At 46.2% G+C, this 20,798-nt stretch overlaps 1 protein-coding gene across 6 annotated transcripts in view; it reads left to right on the top strand.

Annotated features, from left to right (window-relative positions):
• Window positions 1–20,798, top strand: part of mical3a (microtubule associated monooxygenase, calponin and LIM domain containing 3a) — a 422,657-nt gene that overhangs the window by 125,194 nt on the left and 276,665 nt on the right. For all 6 annotated transcript variants that reach the window (XM_080190575.1, XM_080190577.1, XM_080190576.1 and 3 more), the window contains 4 exons: window positions 2,997–3,112; window positions 13,781–13,907; window positions 17,294–17,384; window positions 20,228–20,375. In XM_080190575.1, coding sequence (XP_080046701.1) covers window positions 2,997–3,112; window positions 13,781–13,907; window positions 17,294–17,384; window positions 20,228–20,375 — 482 coding nt within the window. The remainder of the gene's footprint in view (window positions 1–2,996; window positions 3,113–13,780; window positions 13,908–17,293; window positions 17,385–20,227; window positions 20,376–20,798) is intronic.

Consider the following 20,798-nt stretch of genomic DNA (forward strand, 5'->3'; position numbering starts at 1 on the left):
TGTGTGTGTGTATGGGAATGGAGTTGTGTTTTGATATAGATCAAAGAATACTGCGTGTGGGCATGGAGTGTGTGAGAGTGGGGTTGTATTTCTGCATGGGGAGCTGTTGTGTGTGTGTCTGTGTGCGTGAGGAGTGTTTCTGTGCTTGTGTCTGTGTGCGTGGGGGGGTGCTGTTTCTCCGAGTGTGTGGGGGTGTTTCTCAGTGCGTGTGTGGAGGGCGTGTTTTTGTGTGTTTTGGGGAGGTATTTGTGTGTGTGTGTGTGTATGTGTGAGGGGATGTTTCAGTGTGTGCGTGGACGGGTGTTTCATTGTACGTGGGTGGGTGGAATGCTTCGGTGTGTAGGGGGTGTGTTTCTATAAAGATCAAAGAACACTGTCAGTGTGTGTGTGCACGTGGGGAGGGAGTAGTATTTCTGTGTGTCTGTGGGGTTGGTGTTTCTGTGTGTGTGTGTGTGTGTGTGTGTGGGGGTGGGGGGGGGGTGGGGGGGGGGATGTTCCTGTGAGTGTGTGTGCGTGTGCACGGTTGGTGTTTGTGTGTTATAGGGGGGTGTTTCTGTGTGTGGGTATGTGTGTGTGTGTGAGTGGGGATGTTTCTGTGTGTGGGGGGGCTGTGTGGTGTGATTCTATGTGTGTGCGAGTGTGGGGTGATGGTGTTTTTGTGTGTGTGTCTCTCTCTCCCCCTCTCCCTCGTCGGCTCCCCTATGGAATCCCCAGAGAGCAGGAGGAGGCCAGTCAGCCCATCAAGTCTGCATGGATTCAATATCTTACCAAGCCCTGTCCCTGTACCCCATCTATTTACCTCATACATCTTGGGACACTAAGGGACAATTTAGCACGGTCAACCCATCTGACCTGCACATCTTTGGACCTTGGGAGGAAACCCATGCAAACTCCACACAGTCACCCAAGGCTGGAATTGAACCAGGGTTTCTGGTGTGTGAGGCAGCAATGCTAACCTCTGTGTCATCCTTTCTAATCATGCTCTCTCCCTCTCTCTGTCTCTTTTTGACCCTCTCTGTCTGTCTATCTGTCTCTCAGAATCACAGAACACTACAGTGCAGAAGAGGCCCTTCGGCCCATCAAGTCCATACTGATGCATGCAAGGCCCTGACCTGCCCATCTAATCCAACTTACCAGCAATTGAATCATAGTCTTGAATGTTATGTCATGCCAAGTACACATCCAGATACTTTTGAAAGGATGTGAGGCATCCTGTCTCCATCACCCTCCCAGGCAGTGCATTCCAGACTGTTACCATCCTCTAGGTAAAAAAGGCTTTTCCTCAAATCCCCCCTAATCCTCTCACCCCTCACTTTTAAATTGTGTCCCCTCATAACTGATCCTTCAACAAGGGGAATAGCTGTCCATGCCCCTCATAAGCTTGAACACCAAAATCAGGTGGCCCCTCAGTCTTCTCTCTCTCTTCCTGTTTCTCTCCATTTCTCTTTGCCTTTCTGTCTGTCTCTCTCTCTAACTTTCTTTGCTTACCTTGCTCTGTCTCTCTCTGCCTTTGTGCATGTGTGTGTGTGTCTCTCTCTCAGCCCCCTTCCCCTCTCTTTTTCTCCCTCTCTATCACTCTCTGCGGTAGACAGAGGGGAACCGGTGGATGTGGTGTTTTTAGATTTCCAAAAGGGTTTGATAAGGTGCCTCATAAAAGGTTGCTACAGAAAGTTAGGGTGCACGGAGTTGGGGGTAAGGTGTTAGCGTGGATAGAGGATTGGCTGTCTAATGGGAAGCAGAGGGTTGGTATCAATGGGTGCCATTCTAGTTGGCAGTTGGTGACCAGTGGAGTGCTGCGGGGATCGGTGCTGGGGCCTCAAATATTTACCATTTATATAGATGATCTGGAGGAGGGGGCTGACTGTACAGTGACGAAATTTGCTGATGACACGAAGATGAGTGGAAAAGCAAATTGCGTGGACGGTGTGGAAAGTCTGCAGAGAGATCTGGGTAGGCTGAGCGAGGACCTGGCAGATGGAGTATAATGTTAGCAAGTGTGAGGTTATCCACTTTGGCAGAAATAATAGTAGGAGGGATTATTATTTAAAAGGCGAAAAGCTGCAGCATGCTACGGCGCAGAGGGACCTGGGGGCCCTTGTGCATGAGTCGCAAAAACCCAGTCTGCAGGTGCAGCAGGTGATCAAGAAGGCGAATGGAATGTTGGCCTTTATAGCGAAGGGGATAGAATATAAAAGTAGGGAGTTCTTGCTGCAACTGTACAGGGCACTGGTGAAGCCGCAGCTGGAGTACTGTGTGCACTTTTGGTCACCACACTTGCGAAAGGATATATTGGCCTTGGAGGGAGTGCAGAGGAGGTTCACTGGGCTGATACCGGAGATGAGGGGGTTGGTCTATGAAGAGAGACTAAATAGACTGGGTCTGTACTCATTGGAGTTTAGAAGGATGAGGGGGATCTTACAGAGATGTATAAGATAATGAAGGGGATGGATAGGGTAGAGGTAGAGAGATTCTTCCCGCTTAGAAAGGATAGCAGGACTAGAGGACACAGCCTCAAGATAAGGGGGGTGCAGTTTAGATCAGAGTTGAGGAGGAACATCTTCACTCAAAGGGTAGTGAATCTCTGGAATTCTGTGCCCATTGAAGTGGTGGAGGCTACCTCGTTAAATATATTTAAGTCACAGGTAGATAGGTTTCTGATAGACAAGGGAATTAAGGGTTATGGAGAGAAAGCGGGAAAGTGGAACTGAGCTACTTCAGATCAGCCATGATCTTATTGAATGGCGGGGCAGGCTTGAAGGGCTAGATGGCCTACTCCTGCTCCTATTTCTTACGTTCTTACGTTCTCTCTTTCCCCCCTTTCTCTCTTTCCCTGTCTCTCTTTCTCCCTCTCTCTTTCTCCCTCTCCCTCTCTTTCTCCTCTGTCTCTCTGGCTTTCTCTCACTCTGTCTCTCTTCCTATCTGTGTGCCTCTCTCTCTCTCTCTCTCTCTCTCTCGTTTCTCACTCTCTGTTATGATGTTGTGATTTTATTTTCCAGCCCTTTTGGCCAATGGGAACTGGGATTGCTCGAGGATTTCTAGCAGCATTCGATGCTGCCTGGATGGTGAGGAGTTGGGCACAAGGTGCCGCTCCTCTGAGTGTGCTGGCTGAAAGGTGAGCTACTATGGTGGGTGATTGCTCTAGGGGCTGGTGGGTCCCTCTTCACTGGTGCCGATGACAGCTCTAAATGTATCTAGACTGCAACTGATCCTCTTCACTGCTGCCAGTATGTTGCCCTGTTTGTTGGTAAGTTTGAGATTCCTGTGGTCCTTTGGCCACTTTCAATGTGAATTGACCTTCCTTTGATACAAGCCCATCGGAACAGGAGGAGGCCATTCAGCCCCTTGAGCCTGTCTCTTCAATCTAATCATGGCCTCTCTATTTAAGTCATTTTTCTCCCTTTTGCATCATAATCTCTCTGTAATGTTACCTAATAATTTCTTCATTGCTGTTTTGAAAGCTCCGATTTACCTCCAACTACCACAACCTTTTACAACACTCAGTTCCAGATTGTCAGTTCTAGATGTTTGTATGTGATTGTCTGAATTAACTAAATTAACTTCTTATGTCCCATTGTTCTGGGTTACTACTTGTCAGAGGAAGTTTTTACTTACTGAATCAAACATTTGTAGCATTTTAAATACATTGTTCTCATCTGAGCATTTGGGGAATTTAAATTCAAGTATATACACCTGAAAGCTAATCTCTTCAATTGTGATCATGAAAGCAGCAGGTTGTTAAGAACGTTAAGATAAAAGCAAAATGTTAAGAACCCTAAGATAAAAACAAAATACTGCAGATGCTGGATTGAAATTTGGTAATTTGGAACAATGTGGTAATTAAAGAGGGAGAGATCCAGAGAGCATCTTGGGAAAGTATGTGATATGAAGACCTACCTCAGGTATCTGCAGCGATAAGTGAAGGTAAGAGTTTAATAAATTTTCATAAATAATTTAGTTGGTGTTAGGATTGTTGGTCAGTGGGGTTAAGTGCTGCACTTGTAAGATGTGGGAGATCCGTGATGCTTCCAGCGCCTCAGACAGCTACATCTGCAGGAAGTACACCCAATTGCAGCTGCTCACAGAACACATGGATAGGTTGGAGCAGCAGTTGGATGCACTTAGAAAAGGGTCACAGACAGTTTTGGTGATATGGTAATGCCCAAGGTGCAGGCAGATAGATGGGTGACCGCTAGAAGGAATAGGCAGGAACAATGCAAGAATCCTTGTGGTTGTTTTCCCCCCCCCTGCCGCCAATGAGTATGCCAATTTGGATACTGCTGGAGGGATGACCTATCATGGAACAACAGCAGCAGCAGCCAAAACAGTGGCACCACTGCTCACCCTGTTGTTAAGCAGGGAGGGACAAAGAGCATGAGAGCAATAGTTATAGGGGGCTCTGTGGATGCAAAAAAGACTCCAGGATGGTATGTTGCCTCCCTGGTGTGAAGGTCCAGGATGTCTCTGAACGTGTAGGAAGCATTCTGAAGGGAGAGGGTGAACAGCCAGAGGTTGTAGTACTTAGATGACTTTAAGATGATTCTTAAGAAGCCCTGCTCTCTCCCTTGTTACCCTTCTGCGCTTTATGTATTTGTAGAAGTTCTTTGGATTCTCCTTTATCTTATCTACCAAAGCAATCTCATGTCCCTTTCTTGCCCTCCTGATTTATCTCTTAACTCTATCCTGACAGCCTCTAATACTCTTCAAGGGACCTACTTGATCCCAGCTGCCTGTGCATGTCATGTGTTTCTTCCTTTTTGACTGGGTCATCAATACCCTGAGTCATCCAGCCTTCTACCAGCCTTGCCCTTCACTCTGAAAGGAATGTGCTTAGTCTGAACCCTAGTTAACACACTTTTGAAAGGCTTCCACATACCAGACGTCCCTATGCCTGCCAACAGACTCCCCCAATCAACTTTTAAAAGTTCCTGTCTAATATCATCAAAATTGGCCTTACCCAATTTAGAATTTTAACGTTTGGGCCAGACCTATCATTCTCCATAGCTGTCTTAAAACTAATGAAATTATGATCATGGGTCCCCAAGTGATCTCTCACTAACACTTCTGTCAACTGCCCTTCCTTATTTCCCAAGAGGAGGTCAAGTTTTGCTCTTCTCTAGTTGGGCCATCCACATATTGAATGAGAAATTCCTCCTGAACACACTCAACAAATTTCTCCCCATCCAAGCTCCTAATACTGTGGCTGTTGAGTCAGTGTTGGGAAAGTTAAAGTCCCTACTATTACCACCCTATATTTCTTGGAGCTATCTCAAATCTCATTACGTATTTGCCCCTCAATTTCTCATTGACTATTTTGGGACCTATAGTACTATCCTATCAAAGTGATCTCTCCCTTCTTATTTCTCAGTTGTACTCATATAGACTCAGTGGGCGAACCCTTGGATATATCCCTTCTCAGCATTGCCATGGTGTTTTCCCCAATCAAAAGTGCAACTTTCCCTCCTCTCTTACCTCCTGTTCTATCTTTCCTACAGCATCTGTATCCTGGAACAAAGAGCTGCCAGTCCTGCCCCTCCCTGAGCCATGTTTCAGTCATAGCTATAATATCCCAGTCCCATGTACCCACCCATGCTCTGAGTTCATCTGCTTTCCCATCAGGCCTCTTGCATTGAAATAAATGCAATTTAATTGAGACTTCCCTTGCTCTCTGCCCTTGTTTTTCTGACCATCTGTCCGGTCATGTTTTGTGCACTCTCCCTGTGTTTTATTTCTCTTAGCCTTTCTGGGCTCATTCATGGAGTTCTACAGAGTCTCTTTGCTCTGTACTGCGGCTCTTTTTGATTTTTTGTCTCTGGTTTCTCTGCCTTTCACTTTCCTCCTTACTGCCTTTTGTTTCAGTCCCCAATTTATTTGACTCTAACTTCCTGCATCAGTTCCCAACCCAGTGTCACGTGAATTTAAACCCTTCCCAACAGCACTAGCAAACACTCCTCGTAGGACGTCAGTTCTAGTCCTACGCAGGTGTAGACCATCCGATTTATACTGGCCGCACCTCGCCCCCGAACCGTTTCCAATGTCCCAGGAATTTGGATCTCTCTCTGTTGCACCATCTTTCAAGCCATGCATTCATCTTAGCTATCCTGACATTCCTACTCTGAGGAGCGTACGTAACCGGTAGCAATCCTAAGATTGCGATCCTTGACGTTCTACTTTTTAGTTTAACTCCTAACACCCTAAATTCCACTTGTAGGACCTCATCCCGTTATTTACCTATATGATTGATGTCTGTATGCACCATGACAGCTGGCTGTTCACCCTCCTTGCCCAGAATGTCCTGCAGCTGCACGGAGACATCCTTGACTCTTGCATCAGGGGGGCAACATACCATCTTGGAGTCTTGTTTGCATCTGCAGAAACACCTGTCTATTCCTCTTACAATTGAGTCCCCTATCATTATAGCTCAGCCATTCTTTTTTCTGCTCTCCTCTGCAGCAGAACCAGCCAAGCTGCCATGAACCTGGCTGCTGCCACCTCCCCTAACAGTATCCAAAACAGTGTTTACCAAGTGCCGCTACATGTTATAGACCAAGTGCCACTACAGATAGAGTGCTGCAATATGGACCAAGCACCGTGGTACAGATCATGCATCACTGTACGGACTGAAGTTGCTGTGCCATCCGAAGGCCACAGTATGGACCGTGTGCCACTGTGCCATCCGAACACCATGGTACAGATTGTACTTCACTGTATGGACTTAAGTCGTTGTACTGTCCAAGCACTGCAATATGGACTGTAGGCTGGTGTATGGAACGAGTGCCACGGTGTGGAACGAGCGCTGCAATGCAGAACGAGTGCTTTGTGACAGACTGAGCCCTGTGGTACAGATCGAGTGCCGGTGAATGGGGCAAATGCTCGTGCATGGACCGAACGCTTTGTTACAGACTGAGCCCTGCGGGATGGTGCGAGTACTGGTCAACAGACCAAACACTGTTGTAGGAACTGAGCCCTGTGGTACAGACTGAGCCCTGCAGTACGGATGGAGCCCTGCGGCATGGTGCAAGTGCCGGTGAATGGGGTGAGCGCCAGTGTATGGACCAAGAGCTCTGTTACAGACCGAGCCTTGCGGAATGGACCGAGCACCTGTGTACAGTGAGCACCGGTGAATGGCATGAGCGCTGTGGACGGATCGAGCGATGTGGTATGGAGCAAACACCGTGGTATGGAGTCAATGCCACGCTACAGATTGAACACTGGTGCACAGAACGAGCGCTTTGGTATGGACCAATCTCTCTGGTGCGGAGTGAGCGCTGGTGGACAGAGCGAGTGCCCTGGTATGAATGGAGGGGCAGTATATGGAGCGAGCGCCGCAGTACAGACACAGCACTGATGAACGGTGTGATTGCTGTGCTACAGACCAGGTGACGCGGCATGGAGCGAACACCATATTAGGGAGCGAGCGGCATGGTACAGACCAAGCACCGTGGCGCAGACTGAGCGTTGCGGTGTGGATTGTTGCAAAGTGTAATTATAGATTGGTGTTTGTAAAATTGGGAAATGCTGGGGAGAAAGCATTGCTTTAAAAGATCCCTTTAAAAGGTGAAGCCTTTTCTGTGCATAGAGAGTTAAAAAAAAAGCAAGTACATAGGGAACCCCAAGTATTTGTGAAATATTTGTATAGGAAGGCCAAGCAGCAGGGTTTCAGGCATTTAACTTATTTGAATTCAGCCAATCAATTTAAGTTAAGCACTTAGATACCAAGAATTTATTAAATTTAAATTTGATGGTTTTGGCAACTTAGGACCAATCATATTGTGGGAAATATTGATGTCACCATAGGTATAAAAGAAGGGAAGAGAGTAGGACAAAAACAGAGAGCATCTGCCAGAGTAAGAACTCTTAGTTCAACTCTAGAAAGAGATAGAATTGCTAGCTCTCACAGCCTCATTCATGCCTCAAGAGAAAGCACCATCTCAATAGAAAAGGTACCGAAGGAGAAAAGAGTTCCATACAGAAGACTGAATAGAAAACGCCCAAAATGTTCCGAAAGATACTATAATTTAGAGAGTGACTAAAATTCTAATTTTTTTGTTAATAAGTGGGAATTGTATTTATTTGAACAGCATTCCATTAGAATTATGTTTTATTTAGTTTGTTAATTGTTTAGTTAACTTATTCACTGTTAGTTAGATAAATAAGTTGTTACTTGTTGACTTTAAAAAGAGTGTCTGGGAGTTATTTTGGTTTAGCCACTAAAAGTTCCTGAAGTGCAGATTGTGTACGGAAGTCCATAGCGTAGCACTTAGAACATAGAACATTACAGCGCAGTACAGGCCCTTCAGCCCTCGATGTTGCGCCAACCAGTGGAACCAATGTAATGACCCTCTAACCTAAACTATTCCAATTTTATCCATATGTCTATCCACTGACCATTTGAATGCCCTTAAAGTTGGTGAGTCCACTACTGCTGCAGACAGGGCATTCCATGCCCTTACTACCCTCTGAATAAAGAACCTACCTCTGACATCTGTCCTATATTTATCTCCCCTCAGTTTAAAGCTATGTCCCCTCGTGTTAGCCATCACCATCTAGGGAAAAAGGCTCTCACTGTCCACCCTATCTAATCCTCTGATCATCTTGTATGCCTCAATTAGGTCACCTCTTAACCTTCTTCTCTCTAATGAAAACAACCTCAAGTCCCTCAGCCTTTCCTCATAAGACCTTCCCACCATACCAGGCAATATCCTGGTAAATCTCCTCTGCACCCTTTCCAATCCTTCCACATCTTTCATATAATGCGGTGACTAGAACTATGCAATACTCCAAGTGCGGCCGCACCAGAGTTTTGTACAGCTGCAACATGATCTCACGGCTCTGAAATTCAATCCCTCTACCAATAAAAGCTAACACACCGTTCGCCTTCTTAACAACCCTATTAACCTGGGTGCCAACTTTCAGGGATCTATGCACTTGTACACCGAGATCTCTCTGCTCATCCACACTACCAAGAGTCTTTCCATTAGCCCAATACTCTGCAATCCTGTTACTCCTTCCAAAGTGCATCACCCCTCACTTTTCCGCATTAAACTCCATTTGTCACCTCTCAGCCCAGCTCTGCAGCGTATCTATGTCCCTCTGTAAACTGTAACATCCATTTGCACAGTCTACAACTCTTCCGACTTCAGTGTAATCCGCAAATTTATTAACCCTTCCTTCTACACCCTCATCTAGGTCATTTATGAAAATGACAAACAGCAGTGGCACAAAACAGATCCCTGCGGTACACCACTAAGTAACTGAACTCCAGGTTGAATATTTCCCATCAACCTCCACCCTCTGTCTTCTATCAGCTAGCCAATTCCTGATCCAAACCACCAGATCACCCTCAATCCTTGGTCATTCATGCCTCAAGAGAAAGCACCATCTCAATAGAAAAGGAGAAGAAAGTTCCGTACAGAAGACTGAATAGAAGATGCCCAGAATGTCCTGAAAGATGCTAATTTAGAAAGTGACTAAAATTCTAATTTCTTTGTTAATAAGTGGGAATTGTATTTATTTGAACAGCATGCCATTAGAACTATGTTTTATCTGGTTTGTTAATTGTTTAGTTAACTTATTCACTGTTAGTTAGATAAATAAATTGTTACTTGTTGACTTTAGAAAGAGTGTCAGGGAGTTATTTTGATTTAGCCACTAAAAGTTGCTGAAGTGCAGATTGTGTACTTGGTCCCAGTACTGCGGTGCTTGGTCCGTACTGCAGCGCTCGGTCCCGATTTCACACTCTTATAGATTATGAGGCAAGGTACTTCACTTTGAGTGGTTAGATGTTAGTTCTCAGTGAGGGAATACACCTCTGCTTTATAACAGGACCAAGCACAACAGCACGGACCAAGCACTGCAACTGGGACAGTGGTGGGTAGAGACTGAGTGCTGCAGTACGGACCGAGTGCTGCGATGTGGCCCAGCACTGTCGTATGGCTGAGGGCTGCGGCACGGACCCAGGGCCATGATACCAGGACTGAGTATTGCACTAAGAGCCAAGCGCTGTGTTACGCGCCGAGCACTGCAATATGGACCAAGCACTGTGATACAGACAGCGCTGCAATACAAATCTGTGGTATGGGCCGAGCGCTGTGCAGACCGAGTGTTGGTGTACGGACTGAGATCTGCTGGACGGATCAAGTGCATTGTGTGGACCAATCATTGGTGTGTGGACCAAGCGCTGTGGTACGGACGGAGCTCTGCAGTACGGACTGTGCGCTGCAATATGGACCAAAATCAGCGGTACGGACCATGCGCTGCAGCATGGACTGAGATCTGTGGTATGCACCATGCACTGCGGTATAGACCAAGATCTGTGGTGCAGACCGAGATCTGTGGTATAGACCATGCGCTGCAGAACGCACAGAGATCTGCGGTACAAACTGAGATCTGGGATACGGACCATGTTCTGCAGTACGTACCGAGATCTGCTGTATGGACAAAGTGCTTCGCACAAACCGATCGTTAGTGTATTGACCAAGTGATGCAGTACGGACTGAGATCTGTAGTATGGATGGTGCGCTGCGGTATGGACAGAAGTCTGCTGTACGGACCAAGATCTGCAGCTGGGACTGAGCGCAGTGGTAGGGAATGACCCGGTTGCACTACTTTGAAGATATCAGCTCCCTGGCTGTTATCTTCCTCTGATGCAATTTATGAAAAAACAATTTTTTTTTCTTTATTCATTGGATGTGGGTGTTGGGTATGTTGTGAAGTTACTGTTTGTGATGAAGTTAATGTTTGTAAAATTATTTAAAAATTGTAAAAATGCTAAGAGCAGAAAGTATTTCATCGTTCTGTTTAAAAAAAAATGGTGTTTTTAAAAGAGATGCAGCTGCAAAATCCAAGTACACAGAGCATAGAGTGAAACAGGCAAAAACATCAGGATTGCTTTGGTAACAGACATCAGGCATTTGAATCAGAACATGTTTTTTGAATTTTAACCAATCATTTTGAAATGGATGTTTGAATAGCACCCGCCTATCAGACTTAATTTCATGTTTTGGTAACTTATAGACCAATCCTATTGTGGGGATTTTGGTATGTCATCAGGGGCATAAAACACAGGTACAGAGGCACAAATGGTAGAGGACCACCTGTGTCTGCCAGATTAACAGCTTAGTTCAGCTGTTATAGAGAGAGACTTTCTGAATCTCTCCTTGCTTCTTTTATGTCTTAAAAAAAAGCCTCATTTCAATTGCAAAGATACCAACAAAAGATAGCAAAGAAGACAGACTATTTCGCAAGATGACAAACTTGATTGAAATCAGGAAGAAAGGGAACAGGGAATTAACAATTAATTAGAAATTACCGACCAGTGAGTCTGACCTCAGTGGTTGGTAAGTTGATGGAGATGATTCTGAGGGACAAGATTTATGAGCATTTAGAGAAGTTTAGAATGATCAGAAATAGTCAGCACGGCTTTGTCAAGGGCAGGTCGTGCCTTACGAGCCTAGTTGAGTTCTTTGAAAATGTGACTGAACACATTGATGAAGGAAGAGCGGTGGACGTGGTTTACATGGACTTCAGCAAGGCGTTTGATAAGGTCCCCCATGCAAGACTTCTTGAGAAGGTGAGGGGGCATGGGATCCAAGGGGCTTTGGCCTTGTGGATCCAGAACTGGCTTACCTGCAGAAGGCAGAGAGTGGTTGTGGATGGGTCTTTTTCTGCATGGAGGTCAGTCACCAGTGGAGTGCCCCAAGGATCTGTTCTAGGACCCTTGTTGTTTGTTATTTTCATAAATGACCTGGATGAGGAAGTGGAGGGATGGGTTAGTAAGTTCGCCGACGATACGAAGGTTGGTGGTGTTGTGGATAGTCTGGAGGGATGTCAGAAATTGCAGTGTGACGTAGATAGAATGCAAGACTGGGCAGAGAAGTGGCAGATGGACTTCAATGCGGATAAATGTGTAGTGGTCCATTTTGGCAGGACCAACGGGATGCAGGAGTACAATATCAAGGATAGGCGTCTTAGCAGTGTAGAGGAGCCGAAGGATCCTGGGGTCCGGGTCCATAGGACTCTTAAATCGGCCTCGCAGGTGGAGGATGTGGTCAAGAAGGCGTATGGTGTACTGGCCTTCACTAATCGAGGGATTGAGTTTAGGAGTCAGGAGGTAATGCTGCAACTTCATAAGACCCTTGTCAGACCCCACTGTGTGCCGTTCTGGTCGCCTCACTAAGGAAGGATGTGGAAGAAATTGAGAAGGTGCAGAGGAGATTTACAATGATGTTGCCTGGATTGGGAGGCATGCCTTATGAAGATAGGTTGAGGGAGCTAGGTCTCTTCTCCCTGGAGAGACGAAGGTTGAGAGGCGACCTGATAAAGGTTTATAAAATGTTGAGAGGAATAGATAGGGCTGAAATGGTTGCTACGAGAGGACACAGGTTTAAGGTGCTGGGGAGCAAGTACAGAGGAGATGTTAGGGGTAAGTTTTTCCACTCAGAAGGTGGTGAGTGAGTGGAATCGGCTGCCGTCAGTGATGGTAGAGGCGAACTCGCTGGGGTCTTTTAAAAGACTTCTGGATGAGTATATGGGATCTAATGAGATTGGGAGTTACAGATAGTTCTATGGCTTGGTAGGTATAGATGTGATCGGCGCAACTTGTGGGCCGAAGGGCCTGTTCGTGTTGTAGTGTTCTATGTTCTATGAAATTTGAGAATGACTAAGAATTTTTTTTTTAAGTGGCAACTGTATTTATATAAACAGCATTCTGTTAGAATTGTGTTTATTTGGTTTGTTAATAGTTTAATTAATCTGTTTACTGTTAATTGGATAAATAGTGTTTCATGTTGCTTTTTCAGAGAGGGTCTCAAGGAGTTATTTTGATTTAATCACTAAAAATCACTGAAGTGCAATTATTATCCCTTGTCACACACTCTAACAGATTATGAACCGAGGTACTTCTCTTCCAGTGGTTGAGCGTTAATTCTCAGAGAGGCTGTCAACCTCCCCCTTCACAACAGGTGTTGGGTGGAGTTCAGTTGATGTGGGGAAGTTAGATTTCTTGTTATTCTGGAGTTTAGTTGGGTGTTGCTGGCCTGGTCTGCATTTATTCCATTTGCTGGGATATTTAAGAGGACAGTTAAAAAGTCAACCACACTGCAGCAGAACTGGAGTCACTGCTGCCTCACAGCACCAGGGACACAGATTCGATTCCCAGCTGGGTCACTGCCTATGTGGAGTTTGCATGTTCTCCCATGTCTCTGTGGGTTTTCTCCGGGTGCTCTGGTTTCCTCCCACAAGCCAAAGGTGTACGGGTTAGGTGAATTGGCCGTGCTAAATTGCCCCTTAATGTCAGGGGGATTAGAAGGATAAATATGTGGGGTTGTGGGGATAGGGCCCTGGTGGGATTGTTGTCAATGCAGGCTTGATGGGCTGAATGGCTTCCTTCTGCATTAGGGCTTCTGTGAAATGGGAGTCACATGTAAGCCTGACCAGGTAAGAGTGGCAGATTTCCTTCCCTAAAGGCACATTAGTGAACCATGTGGTTTTTTATTATAATAGCTTGAGACAAGTTTTCAAATCCAGATTATGAATTGAATTTAAATTCCACCTGATGCCCTGGTGAGATTTGAACCCATATTCCCAGAGCCTGGGTTTCTGGATTGCTGGTCCGATGACACTGATATTCTTAATTATGTGAGTTTGCTATGCATGCATTGACTGCCACTTTTCCTTCCTTACAACACTTCAGAAAGTATTTAATTAGCCATAGAGTGCTTGAAGACATCACTCCACTGATAAATAAATGCAAGTTTTTTTTTTCTGTTTTATTCATTTCCAGGGAAAGTATTTACAGATTACTGCCTCAGACCACACCACAGAACATTAGCAAGAACTTCAACCTGTATAGCATTGACCCTGTCACTCGTTATCCCAAGGTCAATATCCATGTTCTGGATCAAAATCAGGTCAGTGATTAACTCGCTGCACGGCACAAAAGAATACACAACTTCCCAAACTCACCTCACCTCCAGCGAAACAAGAAACCAAACTCTGCAACCTGAACTAAACTCTAGAATACAGGAAATCCAAATCCGCAGCCTCATCTAAACTCCAGAGCAGAAAACCCAACTCCCCAAATTCAATTAAACTCCAGAACAACAGGAAGCAAACCAAAAACTCCAGAACAAAAGAAGTCACAAGTCCCAAACAAAACTAAATTCCAGAACAGGAAATCCAATTCCCCCAACCTAACCTAACCTCCAGAACACCAGGAAATCTAACTCCACAACATCAACTAAACTCCAGAACAACAGGAAATATAACTCAACAATGCCAATTAAACTCTAGAACAACAGGTAATCTAATTCTTCAACATCAACTAAATAGTCAGAATCACATGGTGCAGAAAAGGCCCTTCGGTCCACCAAGTCTGTACTGACAATATTTACTACTAAAAGTGCACTAATCCCATTTTCCTGTACTTGTCCCATTCCCTTGAATAGTATATTTCAACTGCTCATCCAAATATTTTTAAAATGTTGTTGGATCTCTGGCCTTGACTACCTTCTCAGGCAGTGCATTTCTTATTCCCACCACTCTGAGTGACTTTTTTTCTCAAATCCACTCCTCAATCTCCTGAATATCATCCTAAAACTCATGATTGACCCCTCAACCATGGGGAACGGCAATACCCCTCATAATCTTATACACCTAAATCATGTCCCCTCTTAGTTTTCTCTGCTGTAAAGAAAACAACCCAAGTCTATCTAGGTCTGACAGCATCTGTGGGGAGAGAAAAGAGCTAACGTTTCGAGTCTAGATGATCCTTCATCACAGCTCTGACGAAAGTTCATCTAAACTCAGGCCTGCTGAAATTTTCTAGCATTTTCTGTTTTGGTTTCAGATTCCAGCATTCGCAATATTTTGCTTTTATTCAAGCCGATCCTTAACGGCTCAAATGCTCCACCCCAGGCAACAGTCTAATGAACCTCCTTTGTACCCCCTCCAATGCTACCATATCCTTTCTATACTGAGGTGACCAGAAGTGCACATGGTACTTCAACTATGGCCTAATCAACATTCTGTACAGCTCCAACATTACCTCTTTGCTCTTATACTCTGTGCCACAACTGATGAAAACAAGTGTCCTGTATGCCTTCTTAACCATCCATACTGTGGCTTGGTAGCACAATGACTGGCACTGCAGTTTTACAACTCCCGGGACCCGAGTTTGATTCCTGGCTTGGGTCACTGTCTGTTTGGAGTTTGCACATTCTCCTCATGTCTCTGTGGGTTTTTCCGGGTGCTCTGATTTCCTCCCACAGTCCAAAGCTGTGTGGATTAGGTCAATTGGCCATGCTAAAAAATTGCCCCTTAGTGTCCTGAGATGCGTAGGTTAGAAGGATTAGCAGGTAAATACGTAGGGATATGGGGGTAAGGCCTGTTTGGGATTGTGGTTGGTGTAGACTCGATGGGCCCAGTGGCCTCTTTCTGTGCTGTAGGGTTTCTATGATTCATGTGCTGTGCTGATTGCAAGGATCTATGAATAATTACTCCAAGATCCCTCTGTTTCTCTGAGCTTCCCAGTGTTTTGCAATTTATTAAATACTCCCTTGTCTTGGTTTTTTTCTGAAAGTGCATCACCTCACCTCAGGGGTTAAATATCATCTGCCACCTTTTGGTACACTGCAAAACACCAGCATCCAGTTACTCAAACAGCCTTTTACCATTTCTCTTTGTATCCTATTATTAAGCCAGCTTTTGATCCATTTTGCCAAGCTTCCCTGAATTCAATGTGCTTTAACCTTCTCAATTAATCTCCCGTGTGGGACCTTGTCAAAAGCTTTGCTAAAATCTTTATGACCTACATCAACTTATCTTCTCTCATCCACACACTTGGTCACATTTTTGAGAAGTTCTGGCAAATTTGTTAGGCATGACTTTCCTCTGACAAAGCCATGCTGACTATCCCTAATTAATCCATGCCTTTCCAAGTGGATATTAATCGTCTCCTTCAGAATTTCCCCCAATAGTTTCCCTACCATTGATGTAAGACTCACCGGTCTTTAATTTCCTGGTTCACCTCTATCAGCCTTCTTGAAAAGTGGAACCACATTAGCTGTCGACCAGTCCTCTGGCGTTCTCGTAGATAGAAAGGAATTAAATATTTGTGTTACAGCCCCTTCAATTTTCTGCCTTGTTTTCTACAGCAGCTTGGGATGCAATTCATCCTGCCCAGGGATTCATCCATTTTCTTTAGCCAGTCACTGCCTCCAATACCTCTCATTTCTTATGTCAAAATGTGCAAATTCGTCATAGTCCCTTTTCCTGAATTCTGTACCTACATTCTCCTTATCTGAGCAAAGACCAAAGAAAAGGAACTATTTAATACCCTTCCAATATTCTGCTGCTTCACACACCAATTGTCCCCTTTGTTCCTAACATGCCAAACTCTTTGATAAAAGCAAAGTACTGCAGATGCTGGAATCTGAAACAAAAACAGAAAATGCTGGGAAATCTCAGCAAACTTGACAGCATCTGTGGGGAGAGAATAGAGCCATAAAACGTCTAGATGACCCTTCGCCAACCAGAATGGGGTTTATGGGGTTGGAGAGAGAGTGGGGTTTGTGGGGGTGGGGGAGATGGGAGTTGTGGAGGTGGAGAAGAAAAGGTTTGTGGGGTGTTGGGGAAAGTGAAGTTCGTGGGAGTGGGCGTAGAGTGGGGTTTATGGGTTGGGGGAGTGTGGGGAGAGTTGGGATGGCAAGGATGAAGAGTGGGGTTGGTGGAGGGAGGAATGGGGATTGATGGGGGAGTGGGGTTTGTAGGAAAAGTGGAGTTTGGAGTGGTGTGAGCGGGCCTTCCGGTTTGCTGGTAGGAGATTTGGTTTGGAGACAGATTGTTGTTGATATGGATTTGGGACTGGACATGTGATTTGGGGAGTTTCTAGGTAGGAGACCCTGGTTCCTAACTGTATCCCTGGTGTAGGATTGTCTTGCACTTAGAATCTGTTTGAGCTTCGGGGGAAGCTCCCTCCATTTCTCAGACTGCTGTCCAATGCCGGCATCTCCATATCTCAGACTGCAGGCAGTGGTTTAAATCTTCAATTTGCTGTCATCTCCTGATCGCTAGAAATCATGGCCAACATCATTAAATCTCAAATCCAGCGCCCTTGTTGGAGTCCCTTAGATAGCACACGTGGCTTACAACCCAGCTCTGTAGAATGGCCTAAGAAGGATCGTAGTCCTTGTCACTCTATCCTGTTCATTGTAGACATTAACACTGCCCCTGTTTTGAGGATTACAAGCGTTAATATTGTTGTGTAGTGCTGACTGTTTCTCTTTGCTGTTACCAGGTCAGGCACTTGTACAATACTGGAGAGCAAAAGAACCTGCCAGGATCAGAAACTGCTGCAATTCCGAGATCACCAAAGTTTAAACAAATTGGTGAGCAAACAATGCAGGGAGTGAAATAATAAATCGTGCAATTAAAGGGACAATAACAATATGAATATGAAATTGGCTGTGGAAACACAGTAATGATTGATGGTTGTGCTTTGGGCTAGAGGATGGTTTGCAGTGGAGTTCCCCAGAGTTCAGTATTTCCTATCCATGCTAATGAACTAAACACTGGTGTTCAGGGTCCAATTTTAAAATTTCTGGATGATATGAAATTTGAAGTACACTGTAAACTTCATAAGACATAGACAAGTTGGTGAAAAGGGTGTGAGAATTAGGTGTGAGATGAAGTGTAAGATGGAGCATTTTTGTGGTATAAGCAATGGAGACATTGGCTGGAATTTCTGATCTGGAGAGCAGTGAAACCTGTTTTTCAGCCTGTGATGTGTCTTGGGGCCCTGTGGGGGTCCTAACATGGACAAATGTGCTGTAATTGCTGCGCACTTCAAACTTCAACAGGCAGGTTTCCATGACTCGGGACCACCGCCAAAGTGTCTCTCCTGAAGCTCCGTGTCAGTCATTTGCGTGGAACCTATGGAGGCAATGTTGCACAAATGAACCTGACTTAGCCAAGCTGAACTGAAAATGGAAAACAGTTACGTTCACCCAAACCTCTGACCTGGCCAAGCAGCTGCCCTGCCCTAACCCCTGCCCCACCCAAGCAGTCACACCGCCCAGGCAGCCACACTGCCAAAACCCCAGCCCTTTCCAAGCAGCTACCTGGTCCCAAACACCCATTTGACCCTAATACCCGCCTCGCTCAAACACCCACCAAACCCAAACACCTGCCTTGCCCAAACACTCACCCCGCCCAAACACCACCCTGGCTCAAACATCCCCCTGGCCTGAACACCCACGTGCCCCGAACACCTGTGTGGCCCAAACACCACCACCTGCCCTGTCCAAACACCCCCCTGCCCAAATATCCACCTGACACCACGCAAAACCAGTTCGTCCATCATCCTCAAATTGAAATATCCCCCCTAAACTGAACAACCTCTCCCAAACGGATCTGAAACCCCCTCCAACACTGTTCTGAATGCCCCTTCCAAACTGATCCGAAACCCCAGCCCAAACTGACCCAAATCCCCCAATGACTGGAAAAACCCTTCCAAACTGAGCTGAAACCCCCTCCAAGACTGACCCAAAAACCCTTGCGAAAATGACCCAAAACCCCCTCATAAACTAACTCAAAACCCCCTCCCAAACTGACCCGAAACCCCGTGTCAGGCTAACCCAAAACCTGTCCAAAGCTGACCCATGACCCCCTCTCAAACTGAACCTATGACTGACACGGGGTTTCAGATCAGTTTGAGAACACCTTCTCAAACTGATCTGAAACCCCATCCCAAACTGACCCAATTCTCCCCCTCAAACTCACCGGAAACCCTTTCCTCAACTAACCCGAAACCCCCTCCCAAACTAATCTGAAACCCCCAATGGACCCGAACCTTCCAACTGACCCAAACCCCCCAACTGACCAGAAACCCTCTCCCAAACTGACCCAACCCCCATAACTGACCAGAAACTCACCCAGCCCCCCAAGCGTCCGCCCGGCCCCCCAACACCCGCCCTGCTCAAGCACTCATCCGATCCAAACAGTCACCCCGCCCAAAACACTTGTCCCAGCCAAACACCCACCTAAACACCCATCCCGCCCCAAATACCACTGGAGCCCAAGCACCTGCCCAGCCCCCGAACACTTGCCTGACCCTCTGCCCAATCACCAACCCCACCCAAACACCTGTCCCACCCAAAACACCTGACCAAACACCCAGCTTGATCAAATCCACACCCTGCCCAAACACCCACCCCACAAAAACCCCCATCCTGCCCAAACACCCACCCGAAACCTCCCTCAAACTGACCAGAAACACCCTCCCAAACTGACCTGGATGCCCCCCCGCCCCACACCCACCCACCCACCCCCCCCGCCCCCCCAAACTGACCCGGAACCCTCATCTGACCCAAACCCCCCAAGAGACCTGAACTGCCACCTGACTGGAAACCCCTTCCAAACTGACCCGAAACCCCCTCCCCAACTGATCTGAACCACAACCCCCTCCCCAACTGAACCACAATCCCCCTCCCCAACTGAACTGACTCCGCCTTCCAAATGACTCGAAGCCCCCTAACAAACTGAACCAAAACTTCCTTTCAAACTGACTCGAAGCCACCTTCTAACCTGACCCGAAACTTCCTCCCAAAACCTCACCCCACGCTGACCGAAGCCCCCTACCAAACTGACCCGAAACCCCTTTCCATACTGACCAAAGCCCCCTTCCAAACTGATCCGAAACCCCCTCCCAAATATACCCAAAACCCCATACCAAACTGACCCGAAACCCCCTTCCAAGCTGCCTGACACTCCTGTTCCCACTTCCATCCCCACTGAATCGGCTACCATTTTCCTGATGTGGCACTCCCGCACCAACTCAACGACTCTTCTTGACTCAAAAGCTGCTCCCCTCCTCAATTCTACACTCTTCTCCCATCACACCTCTGACCTGATTATCAATTTGCTGACCCGAGTATCCTATCCGCTCCAACACGATTCTCTCCCTCCATCCTCCCATCACTACTTGACAAGCCCTGTCTGACATAAGCTGACTGTCTACCACCAACACATCCTGACCCAGTCACCCTGCAGCACATCATTACAACCTGACCAAATTTCCATTTTGACCCCAACCGTAACCCCCACCCCTGACCTAACGTAACTATTCTATCATTATCTCTGACCTGAGTAACTGCACCTATCCCAGCACATACCCTCTCCCCAGTCCCGCCCACTCTTTCCACATTAATTCCTGTGCTGCTTGTTTTCACAGAACCCCTGGCTCGATCAAATAAACTACTTGCCTGGTGCCAGAAGCAGACTCAGGGTTACAAGAATGTCAACGTGATTGACCTAACAACGTCATGGAAGAGTGGACTGGCACTTTCAGCTATCATCCACCGTTACCGTCCAGACCTGATGTGAGTATGGTACTGCTGTGCTACTGAGAGAGTCTGTATTTCCCAGATACCCTCAGCAATTGCGGTATTGCTGCCTTCCTGAGAGAGCGTGTACTCCCAGGACACCCTTAGCAATCGCATTACTGCTGCATTATTGTTGGAGCCTGTATTCCTGAATGACCTCCGCAAACGTATTATTTCTATATTGCAGTAAGAGCCTGTGCTTCCAGGATACACTCATTAATCACAAATATAACTGCATTGCTGTGAGAGCCTGTATTTTCTGTACCCTTTCAATCACAATATTGCTGCAATACTGTGAGAGACTTTATCACACAGTACCCTCAGTGAGCACAGTATTGCAGCATTAGTGAGAAAGCTTGTATTCCAGGATGATGATGGCCGTATGGTGAGTGCCTGTATTCCCCGATATCTTAGTAATTC

Source organism: Carcharhinus amblyrhynchos, chromosome 6 (assembly GCF_965287045.1).
Source record: "Carcharhinus amblyrhynchos chromosome 6, sCarAmb.v2.hapA, whole genome shotgun sequence".
In the NCBI taxonomy this organism is placed as follows: domain Eukaryota; kingdom Metazoa; phylum Chordata; class Chondrichthyes; order Carcharhiniformes; family Carcharhinidae; genus Carcharhinus; species Carcharhinus amblyrhynchos.